Source organism: Heterocephalus glaber, unplaced genomic scaffold (assembly GCF_053883595.1).
Source record: "Heterocephalus glaber isolate CG9 unplaced genomic scaffold, H.glaber_assembly_v1.0 deba00001761, whole genome shotgun sequence".
In the NCBI taxonomy this organism is placed as follows: Eukaryota; Metazoa; Chordata; class Mammalia; order Rodentia; family Bathyergidae; genus Heterocephalus; species Heterocephalus glaber.
In genome coordinates, this window is record NW_028258458.1 from 3,077,739 (window position 1) to 3,098,212 (window position 20,474).

The following is a 20,474-nucleotide window of genomic DNA, read 5'->3' on the forward strand; positions in this document are numbered from 1 at the left end:
ACCCGGGGCGCCGCCCAGCATGTCGGGGGTGACATCAGACACCCGAAAAAGTCAGGAGGACGAGGGGACCAGGGCTCTCCGATCCTTGAGGGGTCCCCTTCCACCCTGAGGACCCCCAAATGGACCTCCGATCCCTCCCCTGTCCCAAAGCTAGTTCTGTCTGCTCTGTCCCTTCTCCGTGGCCCAATTTTGTCCCTGTGACGGTCACATCCCTGTCCTGCAAGCCGTCCTCCTCTCCCTCTCTCATACGCCGTACCCTGGGGAGGACCCTGAGTTTCCCCAGGCACCAACAATCCCTGCCTCCCACCCGGTGCGCCAGGCCCGGCACCCTACAGAGCCACCCGGCCACGCCCATCTCGTGTCCCGGCGCCTGCGGCCCTTTCCGGGTCTCCCCACCCCGTTCCCGTCTCTGCCCCGTCCAAAGGCCTGCGGAAAGGGCCCCTGCTGCGGGCGCGTCGCCCCGGTTTTCTCGCTGCTCCCAACCCCGGGGTGATCTGATCACCGCTTCATCCCCCGCCTGCCCAGGACACGAGGACCTCAGGGTCACGCTGCGAAGGGGCGCAGGGCCGACCCGGAGGGCTGGGGACTGGCACAGCCCCACTCCGAGCCAGGGCCGCACGTTCCCTACCGAGGCGGCTAAGCCCGTGTAGTGTCTTCGGCTGGGAAAACGGTCCACGGGGACCGCGTCCCGGCCGCTGAGCCAGGCTGGAGGGGGCAGTTTCGATGGGAGAGGAAGAAAAGCAGAGAAGCGTGAAGTGTTCCGGGCAGCGCTTGGGGGCGGCTCAGGGCCGGGGTCCCGCGGGGGCTGCCCTTTCCCCTTTATTAGCTTTCCGCGGTGTTTTATTATCTCCCACTTTCTGAAATCCGTGGGAAGGATGAAAGGGAAATTGCTTTGTTGAAAGAGACAAAGGCCAGACAGGGTGTGCGCCCCCTGGAACGAGGATGCGGCTGTCCGCGCAGACACGAACCGTCCCTCCCCGGCTCCCACTGCGCGCCCGGTGCTTCCGCGAGCAGGGCTGGAGGGGGGCAGGGCCCCCGGCGCGGGAGGCGCAGAGCCCTGAGGTCCCGGGTGCCTGCTTGTGTGTGTGTGTTCGCCTCGGGCTGCGTTCAGGGACCGGGAGACGGGAAGTGAGGGGCGCAGAATCCCTCAACTAAAAACCAAGTTTAAATGGGAGCCCTGTAATTTCTTTCTTTAGAGTCCATTTCTGAGACCTGCAGACCTGAAGCCGGGACCCAGGGCTCCCGCTCTCCGGCCCCGCAGGCCGAGGTGCTGGGGGGAGGAGGAGCCGCAGGTGCCCAGCCTCCTAGGGGCCCCCACCCCCCGCCCCGTCCCCGCCTAGGGCTCTTTGTCCCTCTCCGCCTCGAACAGCTTCCCTCGCCCCAGTCCCCTCCCCCTGCTGTCCCCGCCTTTGTTCTCTCCCCACCTCCACCGCACTCTTCATCTTCCCGGCCACTCGCGCCCCGTGCCCTCCCCGCTCCTCCGCCTTCCCCGGGGTCCCTTCGGCGCACGAGGGGAACCCCGGCCGCTGGTCGCAGCCCCGCGCACGCGCACAGCCGCCGGCTTTCCCGAGGCCGCCTCCGCCCCCGCACTGCGGCCCGCGCGCCTGGTTGTCAAGGCGACGGTGGGGGCCGGAGCGGGAACCCCGGGAAGACCCCGCTCGTGCTCCCTCCTCTGCCACCCCTTCGCGAACCCCACTCCGGTTTGAGCCGGTTTCCCCGCCCCGCCTCCACTGCGCACTGTGGCGGGAGAGGATTCCCTGGCCCCGCAGGTGAAGGGGGAGACCGGTGGGGGTCCGCGCATGCGCCCCGCTTCTCCCGCTCCGGCGCGCGAGGGGGAAGCCCTGGCGCCGGAGACCCGCAACCTTGACGCAAGCGCAGTGAGCGACCAGAGGCTTCGCGGCCCCATCCGGTCGTCCTGGCAACGCGAGCTGGGAGAGCACGGAGCTCCCCTTTCACGCCCTCTCCTGAAGCCGGGGATTCCCTGCTGCTGGCGCGCTTGCGCACACTCGGGATTCCCGTAGGGGCGTGGCCGGTTCGAGAAAGGTCTTTTGTGTAAAAAGGAGCAAATGTGTTATCTTTGTCTTTAGTTGTTGAGGGTTGACAGCGATCCTCCGGCTCCGGGCCTATTACCTTCATCCTGGCCAGCGCTTTCACAGGCTTCTGGAGACCTTGCCTCGAGCGGTTCCCTCCCTCCCGAAACCGCCTTGGCTCCCACAGCCCCGCGCTATGCCCGCTCCTCGTTTCGCTTGGCCGCTTCTGAAGTCGATTCACACTGATCACCTCCCCTCCTCCCCGCCACCAGGATCCCAACTCGCGCACGTGGGAGGCTCCTCGCCAAACCCTTCTTGGGGACCTGCTCTTTCCAGGCGCCAGGTCGCGGTTCTCCACACCATCTAGGGTTGGGCACTTGGGGGGGGGGCAGAGTCTCGCTATGTAGCCCAAACTGGCCTCGAACTCTCGCGATCCTCCTGCCTCATCCTCCTGAGTGCTGGGATGTTGGGCGTGCACCACCACGCCCGACTTGGGCACTGTCTTTAGTCCCATTTTATAGGGGAGGAAACTGAGGTTTAGACCCCCGAGGCCCGTGCCCGAGGCCTTCGAAGAGGCAGAGGTGGGAGGCCTGGCTGCGTACCATGATGTTCCTTTCCCCGCAGCTCTGAGCGCTCCGCCAGCTGGGGGACACAGGCAGCCTTACTCTCCCTGTCTGTAACGAGGTTCCATTCGCCAGGGGCTGCGGCAGGTTCAGCACGGTGCTGCGGCGCTTGTGTGGACAGAGCCCAGCAGCCGGTGGCCCCACGTGTGCTCCTTGGTGCCCTACCTTCCCGGAAAGCTTGTGTGGGGTGCTTCTCTCCTGTGTACACCACCTGAGCAACCTCCAAACCGAGCCTGTGCTTCACCTACTTTGGGTAGTTTTTTTCCCCTCAGTGTTAGGGATGAACCCAGGCCCGCACATGCTCACAAGCGCTCACACTGGGCTGCACCCCAGCCTCATGCTCAGCCCGATCCTCACATGTTCAGCTGTCTCCAATCATCAATGGCTCTTCTTCCTTGCACAGAGGGTGACAGCCAGGTCTTTGCCAGTAGGGCTCCTTCTGCCACTCCTGAGGCTTGCCTGGGTGAAGAACTCCTATGCATCCTTCAGCGCCCCTCCCACAGGAGGCCTTCCCCTACCTCCACTAGAGCCCAGCCTCGACACCTCAAAACTGGGGGCGTCTGTGGGGTCTACATTCACCCATCTTTCTTCTTTCCTTTATTCTGAGGGCTAAATTCAGTACTGGCTGCACTATGCACTACAACCCCTGCCCTTTTGGGGGAGGTGTCTTGATATGTTGCCCAGGTGGGCCTCAAATTTGCGATTCTCCTGCCTCAGCCTCCAGAGTAGCTGGAATTAAAGGCTGCAATCTTTTTGCCAGAAGAAGCAAAAGGGCAGAGGGAGTTCAGCTGGCTGTGTCTGAGATTCTGTGGACAAGGAGGCGGGAGAAGGAACTGAGGGGCAGGGCAGGGCGGAGAGAGGGGGTGCCACCCGGGTGGGAGCTGTAGGGGCGACCTGGTGAGTGATTCAACCTGCTCTCGACCCTTGCGCCTCAACTTGCCCATCATGGGTGGGCTCAATCGCAGGACTCTCCCAGGCCTGGCACCCAGCAGGTGCTCAACACAGCCCTTCCTTCACGCGATGGCATCTGCGGCGCCGGGAGCTGCTTTGCCCTGTGCCCCAGCCGCCCGCTAAGCGCTGCAGACGTTCGGACCACTGCCCTCGAGCCCAGTCTGGACGGAACGGCTCCTTTCCACTCGGGCCTCCGCTGGCAGGTTTAATGAGGGCCCCTGCTGGCTGCGCGCCAAGCGCTGTGCACCCCAGGGCTGCGCAAGCGCTTCTGAGCCAGCGCAAGGCGGGCCTGCCCCTCCCCCATAGGCATCAAGGGCATACAGGCCTCGCGCAGCCTCGCCTGCCTTTATTGGGCGCTCAGGCCTGGGCACGAACGAACGCGCGGTGTCGCCGAGGAGGGAGGGGACCCTCTGTCCCGAGGTGGCGGTGATGGCGCCGGGGTCCCGCACTGCTCTGCGATCCTGGTGGCCGAGCCAGCGGGAGGACGAACAGGGTGTCGGCCTGGCCCGAGGAGAGGGGCGGCGCCCCCAGTTCTGGTCTCACTTGGGAGCATTGAAGGGCAAGGCCCGCTGGTTCATGGGGTTCTCCGGGGAGCGCAGCCATTCCTTCTTCAGCAGCTGCTTCAGCTGCGACAGCCGCATGTTGGGGTTCTCCTGCTTGAGTCGGGGCAGCTGGGCCTCCTCGAAGGCTGTGAAGGCCGCCCGCATCCGGCGCTCGGGGTGCCGGTCGGCCTCCTCCGCCACACTGCAGCCGACAGGGGGCGCATCAGCACGGCCGAGCCCCGGCCCCAGGCCCCGCCCCCGAGGCCGTACCCCCATTCTGGAGGTCTCGCTCCCACCCACATCCTAGCCCCGCCCCGTACCTGAGCACGGCGATGGCTTCCTCGATGGTGCGCGCCTCCACGCTGCCCTCCTCCTGCACGCGGCGGTTCACGTTCTCCTCCAGCGGCACCTCTAGGTGGCTCCTGGCTTTCTCTGTCGGGGGCAGGCAGCGACCGGGGTGGGGGGTGACAGAGAGTCAGCAGAGGCACAGGGTTCCGGGGGAAGGTGCAGGGGCCGCCCCCTGGTCTGTCCCCCCCCGCCCCCCGCGGTCGGCTGGCGCCCACCTGGCTCCGGGGCCTCGCGCTGCGGGTGCTCGCGGCGCAGCGACCCCTCGATCTGCGCGCGTGTGACCTTGCCGGGGGCCGGCGCCCGGGCCGCCTTCCCGCTCTTGAGCTTCAAGTCCTCCTCCTCCAGCAGGCGCTGCGTCTCCTTCTTGCGCTCCAGCTGCTCCAGGCGCCGCTTCTCCTTCTCTTCCTGCGGGCGAGTCAGGGCGGCTAGGGACAGCGCCGTACCCCGCAGCCCTGGCGCGTCAGACCCCTGCCGGCGCGGGGCACAGGGGAACATCCGGGGAACCTCTGGCAGGGCGGGCGGGCGGCTTTCGAAGTGACACCTGGGCCAGAGCAGAGCTGGCCAGGTGAGATCCAGGGGTGCCTCCGGGCAGGGCATGGTGGGTGCAGAGGTCCTGGGGCAGGAACCACAGACTCGGGGCAGCTTGGGCGCTGGTGTGGCTGGAGGGGCAGGGATGTAGGAGCCCCAGGGACATAGGGAGGGGTCAGCTTTGGATCCAAGCACTGGGGAGTCCAGGGGTACACTGTCCCACTGGCCCCTACCCAGCACCACTGAGACTGGGGTGCAAGCCCACAGGACCTCCAGGGAAGCCCTGGTGCCGGTGAGGAGGGTTCAACAGGCCTCTGGGCTTGTCCTCAGCTACCGCTGCCACCCACAGGGTGGGCTCTGGGTCCTGCACAGCACGGCCACAGGCTCGGCACTGCCCCGCCCCTGGGGACCCCTGCCCGGGACTCTGCTGTCTGTTCCTGACCTGGAGGAACAGAGTTCTGGGAGGGGGACCCCATGCCTGACTCCTACCGGAGGAAGGGGGTGTTAGAGTCGATGTCTTTGAAGGCAGCCACCAGGCACCTTAGGCAGGGCCCCTGGACCCCGAGCCTCAGTTTCTCCGTCAGAGCCAACAGCCTCCTGAGGCTCCAGACCCACACAGGACCGTGCATGTAGCACAGCACTTGCCGCCAACACCACCATGCCCCAGGGCCTTTGCAAGGCAATTCTCAGCCTGGAGAGCCCCGCCCACCCCCTGGCCTGCTGAAGTACCCCCCTGCTCCTGCCCTGCCCTTCCCCACAGCATGCTTGCACCCCGAAGTTTTGCCCAGGTCTCATGAGCTCCCTTGTCCCGGGGCGGGGGCCAGGCAGAGGGGGGATGCTGCCTTCCAGGGCCTGCTGGGTGCACAGCAAGGCTGTGAACACAGGAGAGGGTGCTGGACAAATGTCCCTGAAGTTCCTGTGGTGGGAACTTGCCCCAGGAGGGCTGCTGAGGCCCGGGTCCCATGGGTACTGAGGGTGAGGCCAGTGTTGGCATGAGTGACTTGATGGTGACCCGAGCTGGCACCTGAGAGGCCGTCACTATGCCGCACAGAGCCCCGGCCGGGGCTGCCACCTCCACGGTAGGCTCTGAAGCCCCAGAGCCTGAGCGGAGCCAGACTTAAGTGTTTGCTCTGTGGCGCTGGGGATGGAGCCCGGGCACCGGGTATGCTAGGCAAGTGTTCCTCCACCGAGTCACACCCCACAGGGGCTTGGTAAGTGGCACCTTGGGCTTCATCTTGTGATCCTCCTGCCTCAGCCTCCCCAGTTGCTGGGATCACAGGCATGCACCACTACACCCCACTTAAACCTGTATTCTTTTTTTTTTTTTTTTTTTTGGTACCGGGGATTGAACTCCGGTCCTTGAGCTTGCGCAGCAGGCAGTGAAACCACTGAGCTAAATCCCTGGCCTGATCCCTGTAAGTCTGAGGCCAACCTGGGCTACAAAGTGAGACCAGTCTCAAAAACCAAAACAAACAGGGCCGGGGATTTAGCTCAGTGGTTCCACTGCCTCGCAAGTGCAAGTTCCTGGAGTTCAATCCCCGGTACCAAAAAAACCCCAAAACAAACAAATAAAGAGCCAAACCTAGTGGTGCATGCCTATAACCCCAGCACTCAGGAGGCTGAGGCAGGAGGATCGCCTCGAGGTCAAGGCTAGCCTGGGACTACATAGTGAGTTCAAGGACAGCGTGAACTATATAGCGAGATCCTGTCCCCAAAAAACAACAAAATTTTAAAAATTAAAAAAAAAAACAATGTAAAAATGTCCCCGGTATCCAGTGCAGCGTGGTTGAGAGCTGGCGACACTGAGGATTCACGAATATAGGCAGGACAGGGTTATGGGGTCCCAGGCCGGGGACTGGAGCTGCGGGCAAGGCGGGTCGCGGGCGCCATCTGCTGGGCGCTGCGGTGAACACCGGGCCGGGCGCGAGAAGGCCGTGCTGCAGAGCCTGTCAGCGAGCCGGATCTCACAGCAGGTTTGGGCCATGCTGCTGCTGGTCGCTCTTTCCTGGATGCCAACAGCACCGGCACAAGGTGACAACCAAACATGCCTCCAGCCCAACCCCAGTACTTCTCCAAAGACACGAAGCATGTGCGTGGGATCCCCGCGCCCCAGGGGCTTTGCATAGCCAGAGCCTGCCCGCGGCTCACCTTGCGTTGCTCCTTCCTCATGACGTGTTTGTCCTCATCCCTCCAGTACGCATCCTCCAGCTCCTTCTGCTTCCGGGCATCGGCCGCAGCCTTAGCCTCAGCCCTGCGCGCCCGGGCTGCCGCCGACTTGGTATTCTCGCCCTGGAACTTCTTGGGCATCCCTCAGCAGCTGCGGGGGTGTTGTGTGTATGTGTGTGAGTCGGTCGGGTGGAGGGGCCGCCGTGACGGCAGGGTTAGATTCCCGATACGTCAGTGTCTCCTACGTAGCCCAAGCTGGCCTTGAGATCTCGGTGATCCTCCTGTCTCAGCCTCTGAAGCGCTGGGATGACAGGTATGTGCCACCACGCCCAGCTCTCGGTGCACCTTGAGCCTCGGGTTCCTCATCTGAGACGTGGGGCGATTCCAGCCCCCCAGGTGGGATGTGGTCACATGAGCCTGACCCCCGCTCTGCCTCAGTCTCTGCACCAAAGGCTGACCGCGCGCCACGCAGGTTCACACCACAGGACCTTGGCACCTGCTCTGCAACCCGCCCCCTGTGGGCTTTGGCTTTTTTCCTAGTAAACTTCGGGGGCCCTGATCAAATGTCGCCACCTCCAGGAAGCCCTCCCTGAGACCCTGGAGATTCCTGATTCACACCACAAACCTCTTCGAGTTACTGTGGGTGACTGTGTTCGTTTCATTTATGATTTTTTTTTTTTAGTACTAGGGATAGAACTCGGGTCCTTGTGCTTGCGCAGCAGGAGGCGAAACCACTGAGCTAAATCCCCGGCCCCTCATTTATGATTATTTGACGAAGGTCCATCTTCCCGTCAGGCTGGGAATGAGAAGGTGCTATCTACATGGCAGGGCGAGAACTCTCACCATGAACTCAACTAGCAGCCACCTTGCTCTTGAATTTCCCAACGTCTAGAACTGTGACAAAAATCTATTTCTGTTGGGTAAGACACCTAGTCGGCTTTTTTCTGTACTGAGGATTGACTCCAGGGCCTTTACATGAGCTACACCGCCAGCCCTTTTTATTCTATTTGAGACAGTGTCTCACTAAGTTCCCCAGGCTGGCTGAGGTAGGTGGATCACAAGTTTGACCCCAGCTCAGGCAACTTAGTGAGACCCTGTCTCAAAAAAAGGTCTGGGATGCAGCTCAGTGCGAAGGTCCTGAGTTCAATCCCCAGTACCGCGCCCGGGTGGGAAGATTTGAGCCCGCAGCGGGGTACAGGAGCAGGCTGGAGAAGGGGTGGTGGAAGTGGTGGAGCCATCAGGGGCGGGGCCCACGCCTGTGATTGACAGATGCAGCGGGAAGGAGTGGGGGGCAGGCAAGGGTCCCGCGGAGGGTCTCTGACAAAGCGATCTCTAGGCAGAGGGAAGAGCCCGGGACAAGGCGCAAGGCTGCCTCCTCCGAGCAGCCCTCCCGCTGCCCACAGGTCCCCGCCCCGCGCTTGTCCAGCACCGGAAGCCGCTCTGGGGCGGTGCGGGCTCCATGGCCTCCCAAACGGCGCCGTCTCCCAGGACTTCAGACCTCAGGTTCGGGAAATGGGCACAGCCTCCCTGGAAGCTGTCGACAGTGGGCGCCAGAAGCGGCCGCGTTCCGGACCGCCCCGCCCCGGGCTGCGCCGGGATCGATCCCAAAGCCAGGCACCCCCGCCGCCCGCCAGACCCCACACCCGGGCTCCGCCCGCGCCGCGGCCGCTCCTACCTCCTTCCCCCAGCGCCCGCTCGGTCGCGCCTCCCTGACGTCACTGCGGAGCCTGCGCACTGTCCTCCGGGCGGCGCGCGTTCCCCTACGTTTCAGCGTGGTCGACATCTTGGTAAAGGAAAGGTGTGCTGGCCTTGGGTTTAAAGGAAAAGTTCTCAACTATTTTTTATCTTTTAAAAGAGGGTATTCATAAGCCTTTGTTCTCTGCGCCCGATTTATATATCGAGGAACCAGGAAGGCGGGTAAAGGCTAAAATCGTGAACACTGCCTTTACCAAGATGGCCGCTCCCAGAAAAAAGATGGCGGCCACGGTTTCACCCGTGGTCTGACAAGTGTTGCCCGGCCTCTAGGGGGCGCGCGCGGTCCATGCCCTGAAGTGGATCCCTATGTTGTGGAGGACTCCTTTCCTTTCAGCCTTTAGTAGTCACTTTAGGCTGTGAAAGCGCTCTCCTGGCCCAAACCCTGTGCACCTCACTGTGAATCTTATGGTGGGGGAGAGAAGGGAGCATGATATTAACACTGCCTGTGGTGTCCAGGTGGGGAAACTGAGGCTCGGGGGACTTTACTGCAAACTGAATCACTTTTAACCTCTCAAGATTGTGGACCCACTGGGAGTGGTGGCACATGCTTGTTATCCTGGCACTGTGTAGACTAAGGCAAGAGGATTGCCACAAGTTCGAGGCCAGCTTGGGCTACATAGCCAGACTTTGTCTCAAAGAACAAAAAACAAAAGATATGGACCCAATGATGAGACCAAACGCTGATCTCCAGTGAAGGAAATGTTTGTCTTGGCCAAGAAAGGAAGTCCAAGATAACACTTAAAATCAACCTCTCAACTCATCGAGGCTCTGGAGATCATAGGTATGGGGTAAGAGAAATGAGGTAATGGGCTGGAGGGGAGTTTGGACACGATCTCTTTACACTTGGGTGATTGTTTCCCATCATTGTCATGGCTACTGTCAACTATTGTGGCACTGGGGCTTTTGCTGAGCTCTAGGTGGATTATGGTAAAGATTGAGGGCACCTAGCGGTCACTCCCAGCCAGTTTGGGCTGGACAAGGGGAGAAGAGCTTCTGTGGCCAGGCACCTTGTCCCCAAAGACAAACAAGGAGAGGCGGAAGTGAGCACCCAGCTAGGCCAAGGCAGAACATGGTCCCGGGAGCAGAATGGGTCCTCTTTCTTATTTTCACTCTCATTCCTTCTTCTTTTTTGGGACAGGGTCTCACTACGTTGTCCAGGCTGACCTAATAGTGAGGCCCTGTCTCAAAAATAAATAAATAAAGAGAAAAACATTTTAAACAGCAAAACCCTAAGTCAGAGCACAGAGCAGAAGCTGGCTGAGAGGAAGCAGAATGCAGGTATCTGTGTGCCCCTGGGGACATTAACCACTGGACTGGGACGGATCAGGGGTCCAGTGTCTACTTTCCAGCCCTAAAGGCCTTGTTGGTGACTAGCTCTGGCTAAGCCAATGCCAGGAAGCCTGAGCCCGAAAGCCACTTTATACAATCAAAGGAACAGTGTTCCACGGCTACCGGTTTAGCACACAGAGCCACACCTGACACTTTTATTTAATTTTGGGCTTTTGGGGGGGGTTGTTTGTTTGTTTTTTTGGTACAGGGGATTGAACTTGGGACATTGCTCTTGCAAGGCAGGTGGCGGAACCACTGAGCTAAGTCCCTGGCCTATTTTGGTTTTTTGAGACAGGATTTCCCTATTTAGTGCAGGCTGGCCTTGAACTCTCAGCAATCCTCCTGCCTCAGCCTCCTGCATGCTGGGATTACAGGTGTGCACCATTGTGCCTGGGGTCTTCAGTTTTTTCCCCTAGCAGTGGTAGGGAGGGTCAGGGTCTTGCTGGCTTCCTGGCTTCTGTGGGAAGTGTGGGAACCTCATCTTTGGTCAGGGGTGGGTTATGGCTGTCCCCTCCTCCCTGGGGGCTTCGAGGTCCCCACAGCAGGGGCTGGGAGACCGCAGACCTGCAGGGCCCTGGGTCCTGGCCAACCTTGGAAGGCAGGGCCGGGGCAGGGATTGGCTGTGGGCTCCAGGCTTCTGCACTGACACCCAGAGGGTCAGTTTCGTGTTGGTCTGCAGTCTGTTGTTTTGGATTTTGTTTTGTGGGGTTTTTGTTTTTCCTGTGCTGAAGATGGAACCCAGGGCCTTGGGCAAAGAACTGACACTGACCTAGGTCGCAGTCCTTTTCATAGTCTTTCTCTTTTGTTTTCTCCTCCCCTCCCTCTTTCTTTCTCCTTCCTTCCTTTTTAAAATTTGTTTTTCTTTTGGTACTGGGGGTTGAACTCAGGTCCTTGAGCTTGCACAGCAGACGGTGAAACCACTGAGCTAAATCCCCGGCCCTTTCTTTTTTTCAAAAACAGCTTTTAGCTTCCTGACTCCTCCAAAGAAAACACAGATGGCATCTTCCCTGAGGACCAGAGCAAGGGCCAGGAGCTTGCGTTCCCTTTTGTCCCTGAGGTCTCTGGAAACAGCAAAAACTGGAAAAAGAAGCCGTGCTCTGTGAGCTTGCTTTCTTGTTGATTGGTAGCTTTCTTTTGTTCTCCTCTGCCGTCCTCCTCTTTTTTCTTGGTTGCTGGTTTTTGAGATCAGTCTCAAGATGTAGTCCTGGCTGGCCTCCACCATGAAACGAGCCTCCTGCCTCAGCCTCCCATATGCAGGGTTGACAGGCATGCGCCGGGGCCTCTCTGCAGGGAGAAGGGCTGAGCTGGCTGTGTCCCTTCTGGGTCACCGAATCTGCCATCCCTGACTCCATGCTTTCCCCTCACAGAGTTGTGAAACCGAAGATCAGATGGAGCCCCAGTTAAGGAGCAAAGATTCTGCTCTTGGCCAAGAGTAAGGGAAATGGGAGATGACGTCACCGATCTGCTTCCCACCCGTTGGTGTCGGGTCCCGCGGGGGAACGCGATCCTGCTGTGTCACGGAGCTGTCACCGCGCCCAGGTAGACTGTGGCCGGTTGCTCCCGGCCGTCGCAGTGCCAGCCAGTTTGGGCCGGGTCCTGGGAGGATGTGGGCAGGCTCCTGTCCCCAGCGACAGAGCAGGCCAGGCAAGGGGATGTCCAGCCCCGCAGGGTCAGGGTGCTGAGGGGCCGGAAGCCGAGTCCTCAGTGGAACCTGAGTGACTATTTCTGTCTCCTTTTTCCTGAAGGCCCCGCTTTCCGGGTTGCAGAACCCTAACCCCTGTTCATGTTCTTTCCATTTCCCTTTCTTCCTCTTTCTCTGCCTCCTGTTCCTCTGCTGCTTCTGTCAGCAATCCGTTCCTTGGCGCCGCTCTGCCAGAGGCCCTCCTGCCTCAGCTTCTCTGCACTTCCTGGGCTTGGTGTCCCCCTGGGGACAGGTGGCTCTGTCCTGCCTTAGGGAAGAGGCCCATGTAGGGACTCTGGGCACTGGAGGGCGCGCCCTCAAACCCCAGGGGCAGCCTGGCCCACGCTGCCCTGGCCTCCCAGCTCTAGCACCGCCCACGTGAGGCCCCAGCACCCCGCAAGTCTCTGCCTCCCCTCCCGCCTCCCCTCCCTCCAAATTACCAGACACTGCCCTGCCTGAGTCACTCTGGTCCTGCCCCGCCCCGCTGTTCGGGTAAGGGGCGTGGCCCCGCAATCGGGGCGGGGCTCAGTCGTCGGGGCGGGGCTCAGTGGGTGCGAGTGGAATTCGTAGGTTCGCATGCGTGTGGCTATGGGCTCCCTACCCGCGTCTTTGTGTGTGTGTGTGTGTGTGTGTGTGTGTGTGACGTGATAATGTATGTAATTCACTATATAATTCAGGATATCCTTGAACTCACAGCCCAGGCTGGCCTTGAACTCATAGCGATCCTCCTGCTTCAGCCTCCCAAGTACTGGGACTCCAGGCATGCTGCACCCTGCCCCACATTCTGCTCAGCGTTTTAAACCAGGAAGGGCCGAGGATTTAGCTCAGCGGTTCCCAGGCCTGCCTCGCAAGCGCAAGGTCCCGAGTTTGATTCGCAGTACCAAAAAAAAAAAAAGTATTTAAACCAGGAGGTGCTTAATGAGTACCCATCGCAGGCTCCACAGAGACAGGTGCAGGCGCATGGCACCTTCCCGAGGTCAGGGAGCCCTTACCGGATACAGTTAATCAATGGTCGTTGTTGCTAATGTTCACGAGGTCAAAGAGCTTTTGGAATTGCTTAAAGAGGGCTTAAAAATGTAAGCAATGTGGCACGCTGCACTCATTCGCCTGTGAACCCAGCACTCTGGGAGGCTGAGCCAGGGATGCTCAAGGTGGAGCCCAGCCTGGGCAACTTAGTGGCTTTAGCAAGACCCTGTCCCAAAATAAACAGACAATTACAAAAAAGCCCCTTGCCCCCCCCCCAAAAGCTCAACAAAACCCGAACAAACAAAAATTATGAGGTTATAGTCAGTAAAGTGGTTATAGTGAGATTATAGTCGAATAAAATTTATATTCTATTTGCCATCATAGTTATAAAGAGAGAGTATACAATTTAAAGTGTACAGTGCAATAGATTTCTTCTGAAAGGGCTTAATTGTGTAATTTATGTATCAAGGCACAAATCATTCAGACTTTAGGAGCTGCTGAAAATATCATTTCCAAATCCTTAATAACTGATCTCAGGAGACAAATTTTAAGGCACTTAGTTAATGGGAATCTGTGGATCCCTGGGGAATTTGTTTTTTGAGACCAGGTCTCACCATGTAGTTCAGGTTGATCTTGAGCTTGCTGCGATCCTCCTGCCTCAGCCTCCCAAGTGCTGGGATGACAGGCGAGAGGCGACAGACATGCTCCGGCCAAGCCCTTGGGCCATGTAGATTTGTATGTGTGGTTCTGGGGATGGAACCCAGGGCCTTTCCCATGGTAGCCAAAAGCTCTATCTCTGATGTGCTGCAGCTGCCATGTATATATATTTTAGTACCGGAAATTCGTAAAGTCATATAATTTAGGGTCCATGGGAGAAAATAGCTAAGCCTTTCCAGTCTTTTCTCATGAGTGGAGAAAGAAATATAAAAAGAAGCAAAATATCTACTACTTGGTTAAAGATGATAAGATAAATGGTTGGATATAGTAAGCAGAATAATTTCAGAGAAATACAAATATTGACGCAAGATAAAGGATATGGGGGTGTTTGTTTTGTATGAAAGTCATTAGGTCTATCAAGATGGCAAACTCTAGGTACCGCATTTGTTTGCTTCCATGACAAATTACATTTGAACTTGATTATTCGGAAAGTCATCATTAAGAGCATTACGGTTATTAGACATTCTTCCTTTTTTCTTCATACTTTTTTTTTTGGTACTGGGGATCGAACTCGGGTCCTTGCACTTGTGCAGCAGGCGGTGAAACCACTGAGCTAAATAAATCCCGAGCCCTCTTCCTTTTTTCTTATTTTTGCAGTGTTGGTGAGGGACCCCAGGGGCTTGGACATCCCATGAAAGTGGAACCACCAAGTCACCCCGCGCTGTCTCTTTGGCTGTTTTAAAATAGCCTTCAAGGGCTGGGCACAAGGACACACCCATCATCCCAGCACTTGGGAGGCTGAGGCAGGAGGACCGCAAGCTCAGCCTGGGTAACTTAGCAACTTCCTGAGATCCTGTTTCAAAATATTTAAGAAAAAATACCAAAAACTACCGTCACTAGGGTTTTTTCATTTATCAATTGGAGATTAAAAACACATGAAAAATGCGAGGCTTCGTGTGCTTAGGCTGGTTCTATATAAGTGAAACCTGCTAATATAAATATCTTTCTCTCTGTAACTCTGGGCTTTGTGAGTGGAAAGAAACACAACCATGCTGGACCACAAACATTAGTGTGATAATCAGCTCCAAAAAGAAATTGTTAGCTGGGTGTGATGCCGCACACCTGTAACCCCAGCAGCCCTTGGGAGGCTGAGGCAGGAGAATCTCAGAGAGTTCAAGACCAGCCTGGATGGCACAGCGAGGACCCTGTCTCAAAAAAGAAAATAAGAAAAATTGTTTCCAGACTGAAGATCCCCAGAGTCTTTTCTTCCTTGTTCGAGGAAAAGGCTGGAGATGGGATACAGCTGCAGGGGGGAGTGGTTGCTCAGCAGGTGTGAGGCCCTGGATTCCATCTCCAGCACCAAAAATCAAACAGACAAAATATTGTAATACAAGTTCTTCAAGGTTAAAAACAAAACAAATAAAAACAAGTTAATTAAGATTTGTTGCCAGTGTGGCGGGACAAGTCTGTCATCCCAGCTACACAGGAGGCCGAGGCAGGAGGATCTCAAGTCTGAGCTCCGCCTGGGCAGCTCAGTGAGACCCTGCCTCAAAATAAGAAATAAAAATGTCTGACTAGAAGCCAGGCACACCCCTGTCATCTCAGCCCTTCGGAGGCTGAGGCAGGAGGATCCCACTGAGTTTGAGACCAGCCTGAGCTACACAGCGAGACCCTGTGCCCCCTAAAAATAATAAATAAAACAAAAAGGACTGGGCATGTAGTTCAGTGGGAAGGTCCTGACTCAGTTTCTGGTACTGCAAAAGAATGGATCAAATATAGAGCCACAGTGGTTTCTGTGGCCGTGGGCCTTGGGCGACTTCTTCTGGCTCCTCCTGTGTCCCTGCACATGGGTGGCAGCCCTGGCCAGAGTCGGGCCTAACCCTATGTACACAGAGCGCTTCTGCTACGGAGTCCTGGTGTGGTCAGTGCACCCAGCCCTGCAGGAGTGGCAGCCAGCACTGAGGCTGTCTCTGGCCTAAGAGTCCGTGTGTCCTTAGCGAGGCGTCAAGCTTTCTATTTTGTATATATTGATTTTTTTTGTGTGGTGCTGTGGGAAACTCAGGATCTCACACATGCTAGGCAGCCATGCACCGCTGAGCTGTGCCCTCAGCCCTTTTTATTTTGATAAAGCGTTTCCTTAAATTGCTAAGCTCCCCAGGTTGGCCTCAAATTCGAGACCCTCCTGCCTCAGCCTCCCAGAGTGCTGGGATCATGGGTGTGCCCTCCCCAGCTGCCCCAGGCTTCGTCAGAACCCTTGATGGCTGGCATTGGAAATGCTCCGGATGCGAATGGCCCTTGCACGCCTGTCCCCCTGTCTGTCCTGTCCTTGTGAGGGCGCAGGCTGCCTCTGGAAGCCAACAAACCAGTTCCAGTTTATTTCCCAGCCGGGATTTCACTGAAGGCGCTGGAGGGGGACTTATGCAGTGACCAGGTCTTTCCGCGTGACATCCTGCCACGGCTCACATCACAGTCCGGGACCTCAGCCAGAGGAAGGAGCAGACCTGCAGGTCGGGGCGCCTCCGAGCCTGGACCCGCTTCCCCTCCTTCCTGCCTCTCCTTTTCATCTTTCTTTGGTAGTAATAAGCATTGCGCTCCAGCTGTTTGCCCTGAGCTACACCCCCAGCCCATTTTTGTGGGTTTTTTTGGGGTTTTTTTGGTACCGGGGATCGAACTTGGGTCCTTGCGCTTGCGCAGCAGGCGGCGAAACCACTGAGCTAAATCCCCGGCCCCCCAGCCCATTTTTATTTGTTTTTCCTTTTTCTTTTCTTTCCTTCTTTTTTTTTTTGAGACAGGGTCGTGCAGTGTAGCCCAAGCTGGCCTTGGACGCATGGCGGTCCTCCTGCCTCGGATTGTAGGTCGGCACCACCACGGCCATCAATGGCCCTCTTTCCCTTCTTCTTCTCTCCTCCCTCCTTCCTTTCTGTCCCCCTTCCCTTCTCCTTCCTCCTTGGTTTTGGTGCTGGGATGAAGCCCAGGGCCTCCCGCATGCTATGCAGTGCTCTGCCACCGAGTCCCAGCCCCAGCCTCGAACTGGACTTACTAACCCACCTTTCATGCACTCGGCACAACAGCAGGCGGGAGTTGGCCCTTGTGAGATTACGTCTGCAGCACAATGATGCCTTTCCTCCACCTTCCCTGCCCCAGTTCTGACTCATGAGGCCCAAGTGGGCAGCATGTGTGGAGCTTTCCAGGAAAGCCTTTCCTCTCCTGATACGAGGGAGACGCACAGAGCCAGCTTCCCTCATTCCCCTCTCCCTGGGATGTGAATGTGTGTTGGGGACCGGCCAGGATGTGTGTAGATTGGTGGGGGCCAAGCCCCTGGCCCACCGTCACGAGGCAGACGTTGACTCGCTTTAGGAATGGGGAAGCCTGTGGGAAGCTGCTGGCTCCCTGGCTGGCTGGGACGGAATCCTGTAACCCTGGCGCTCCTGAGGCCAGACAGCATCTGCTGAGGGCGGCACAGGGAGCGCCAGCACCCAGATGTTGGGAGGCCCTCAGCTGGTTTCTTTTGTGATGCTAAACCTGTTCCTCATTCTACTACATCATCCTTACTGCAGTCTCTATTCCAGGAAAAGGACACTAAGCCTCCCTCTGCACTTCTCACTGACTAATAAAAGTGAGCCATGCTGAAGACATCTTTGACTTTTGCCCAATCTGAGGCACTGAGCTCCTGGTCTCTTCATACCTGCAGATTTGTCTTTGTCTTTCTTTATCCCTCGTTGTACCCTTGAGCAGGCAACAGAGAGTCTGACTGGGGCTTGGTAAACGTGATATCTGGTGCTGCAGTAGCCACTTTGCAACCAGAAGGCAAGGAGCAGGGGGATAACTGGACACACAGAGATGAGAGAACCAAAAAGAAAGACTGTGGCGTGGAGGGCCAGGCGAAGAAAAGAAATGGGTAGCCGCCTAGTTGTGCATTTACTCCCTTGTTCTTTTATTTTGTTTTTGGCTCTAGAGTTGGCCAGTCACACACAGCCAAGTTTCAGCCAATCATACACAGTTGAATGGACAGACCACACCCACCGTGACAAGCACCGCAGAGCCAATCAGAAGATTTCTCTACTTTGTTTCCGGTTTGGCCCAGTAGAGCCAAACAGCCCCTTCTGTTGCTTCCCGAAAGCACTGAATGTTTTCTGGTTCTGAGTGCTGCCCACTTCAAGAATTGTTCTTTGCTTAAATAAACCGTTAAATCAAATTTGTCTGAAGTTTTTTTTGGCATGCACCCGTGTGGATGTGGTGTGCAGAAGTATCCCAAGAGCGGATGTTAAAACCTTGGAGCTGGGGATTTAGCTGGGTGGTTCCGCCGCCTGCCTTGCAAGTGCAAGGTCCTGAGTTCGATCCCCGCTACAAACAAACAAACAAACAAAACCTTGGAACCCAGTCCAGGCCCTGTTGGAGATGGTGGGACCTTTAAGAGGCGGGGCCTAGTCAGAGGTCCTTGGGCTGGGGGTGTGGCCTCACGGGATTATGCGGCCTTCCTTCTGAGTGTGTGTTTTGAGGCAGGGTCTCCCTTGGTAGTTCAGGCTGGCTCCGAACTCAGTGTGCAGCCCAGGCTGGCCTCCAACTTGCGGTGATCCTTCTGCCTCAGCCTCCCCGGTGGAGTGCTGGGATGACAGGCGTGCGTCACCACACCTGGCTGGCTTCCTCTTTTTGTCTTTGCTCCTTGGCTGCCCTGAGCACAGTGGGTCCAGTCAGCATGGACTGCACTCTCCAAGATTACAAACCCAAACGAGCTTTTGCCCTTTAAAAGTTGAAGCTGGATGTGGTGGCAAAAGTGTCATCCCCAAGCCTCAGGAGGCTGAGGCAGGAGGATCACCGTGAGTTGGAGGCCAGCCTGACACTGTGTCAAAACAAAGCAAAACAAAACAGAACTTGACTCTGTAGGAATTTGTTATGGTGACGGAAGGCAGACACAGGCTGGGAGATGGGCACACAGATTGCTGGATTTGCAACTTCCTGTGAGTTTTGTTTTCCACAGCTCTGGGAATGGAACCCAGGGCCACCGTACTGAGCAACATCCACACCCCCTTTCTTATTTTGACAGGGCTTCTCTAAGTTGCTAATTGCCCAAGCTGGAGTGGAACTTGTGGTCCTCCTGCTTCAGCTTCCCAGGCTGCTGGGATGACAGGTGTGCACCTCCACAGTCTGCTTCTAGTTTTTAAATTTTGCACCAGGGTCTCCTAGGGGCGCTACGGGGAATTGAGCTTTCGGTCCCCCTGCCTCGGGGTCCTGAGTGCAGAGGTGACAGTGTGGGCCCCATGCCCTGCTCTGTGTGGCCTTTTGCACCTGGCTTCTCCCCTGGCTGGTGGGGTTGGAGCCAGGCTCCCTCAGAACACAGGTGTCTTGGGTGCCCAGCTGGGGACTGACCTGAGGGAGCATGGAGGGCAAGGTCCCTGAAAACAAATGTTTGAGCAAGGCCTGGGGCCAGCGACAGCGCCTTCCGCTTCCCCCTGGAGGGAGGGTGCCATGGGCTGGGCTGGGACCTGGGTCCCCTGTGTGACTCAGCCCCTTGGGGCGATGGGGCTCAGACTGTTTGCCGTCTGCCCACAGACAGCAATCTATCTGGTGGCCCTGGTGGCCCAGGTGTGTCCCACTGTGCCCTGATAGCTGCAATCTGCCGCGCCTCTTTCCCCACATCAAACACGGGCCTCACCGCCTCTGAGATGGGACAGGGTGGGGGGCAGAGCTGGGTTTCCTGTCCCCTGGTGAACCCCATGGAGGGCACTAGGGAGCCATGGAAGATGTGAGAGCCACGTGTTGGGATCCTGGTGGGTGGAGCAGGGCAGAGGCCGAGGCTCTGGTTGGAGCCCAGGAGCTGCCCTGGATTCAGAGTGGATGAGGGGAGGGGTCCAGGTGACTCTCCAGGGCACATGCCATGCCCCGGGGCCCTGTGTGCAAGGTGCATGAACACAATGGGAACAGAGCCTCCGAGAACCCACACTTAGAGGAAAGCAATGCCTTTCCTGTTCCTCCCACTCCTGTGTCCATGTTTTCCTTGATTTCAGCCAACATGGGAGCTGGGGGAGCGGAGGGAGTCTGGGCTCAAATGGATCCTCCTGCTTCAGCCTTCTGGGTGCTGGGGATTCCAAGTGAGGACCACCACATCCAGCAATTTACTTTTTTTTTACTTGTTTTTGGTGATGGAACCCAGAGCCTTGTGCATTCCAGGCACGAAGGAAATGTGTAAAGTATGGAGTTTGTGTTGTTGGGCCGACTGAGTGACCCTTTGTCAGGTCACAACCCAGGGAAAGTGAGTTACCGGCTGGGGTCACACAGCAATGTCACGGGGATCCCACCCTGCTGAGTGAGAGGGTAGAACTTGAGGAGCCACCAGTTGGGGGATTTCCGTCCCATTCCCGGGCTGAGGCTGGGCTCCGGGGACCATGGTGCAGGGCATACCCTTCCCCTGTGGCCCCAGAGCTGGCCACGCTGCAGTGGACCCAGCTTCCAGCTGAGGCCGCTGGTGACCTGGTGCAGTGGCAGCTGCCCCGCTTCTGGTCTGGTGCTGCGCTCTCATGAGCCTGGCCTCTTGCCAACTCCCAGGGCGCCAGAAGGAGCAGGAATTTGGGGGCCCCTCCTGAGTTCAGTGGTGGATGCCCAGGTCGGTGGGGAGCCGGACACAGCCCCCAGCCCCCAGGCCTGGGTGTTTAGTTAGGGGAAGCAGCTGCTGCCAAAGCTCCAGAATTCCTGTGCCTTGGCTCAGCTGCAGGGCCCGGAGAGGCCAGGTCAGGGCTTCACAGCTGAAAACGCTAAGCAAAATATTTGCAAGTGGAGTTCAGCTCTGCTTGAAAAGACAACACAGCAGGGGCCGCGGGGTGTTATTGCACAGAGGCCGCAATAAGTCAACCTCAGAAAACCTTGTTCATCAAAGGAAAAGATGAAGAAATACCAGAAGATC

At 57.5% G+C, this 20,474-nt stretch overlaps 1 protein-coding gene and 1 long non-coding RNA gene across 2 annotated transcripts; one reads left to right on the forward strand and one right to left on the reverse strand.

Moving 5' to 3' along the window:
* Window positions 1-3,930: 3,930 nt before the first annotated feature.
* On the reverse strand, window positions 3,931-8,922 carry Ccdc124 (coiled-coil domain containing 124). The gene is made up of 5 exons (XM_004873331.4): window positions 8,864-8,922; window positions 7,171-7,339; window positions 4,710-4,899; window positions 4,467-4,578; window positions 3,931-4,348 (listed from the first exon to the last, which is right to left on the reverse strand). Exons 2-5 carry the CDS (start codon window positions 7,327-7,329, stop codon window positions 4,144-4,146), a joined length of 666 nt encoding a protein of 221 aa, XP_004873388.1. The 5' UTR covers window positions 7,330-7,339; window positions 8,864-8,922; the 3' UTR covers window positions 3,931-4,143.
* A 2,229-nt stretch (window positions 8,923-11,151) lies between these two features.
* Window positions 11,152-17,746, forward strand: LOC110347289 (uncharacterized). The gene is made up of 3 exons (XR_002391808.2): window positions 11,152-11,371; window positions 11,640-11,811; window positions 17,532-17,746. It is a non-coding gene; the product is annotated as an uncharacterized LOC110347289 (long non-coding RNA).
* The last annotated feature ends 2,728 nt before the right edge of the window (window positions 17,747-20,474 follow it).

Coding starts and splice junctions, on each gene's coding strand:
- Ccdc124 (XM_004873331.4), bottom strand. CDS start 7,329: ATGCCCAAGAAGTTCCAGGGCGAGAATACCAAGTCGGCGGCAGCCCGG. Junction 4,900..7,170: donor TGAGGAAGGAGCAACGCAAG/GTGAGCCGCGGG, acceptor ACTCGCCCGCAG/GAAGAGAAGGAGAAGCGGCG. Junction 4,349..4,466: donor GAAGCCATCGCCGTGCTCAG/GTACGGGGCGGG, acceptor TGTCGGCTGCAG/TGTGGCGGAGGAGGCCGACC.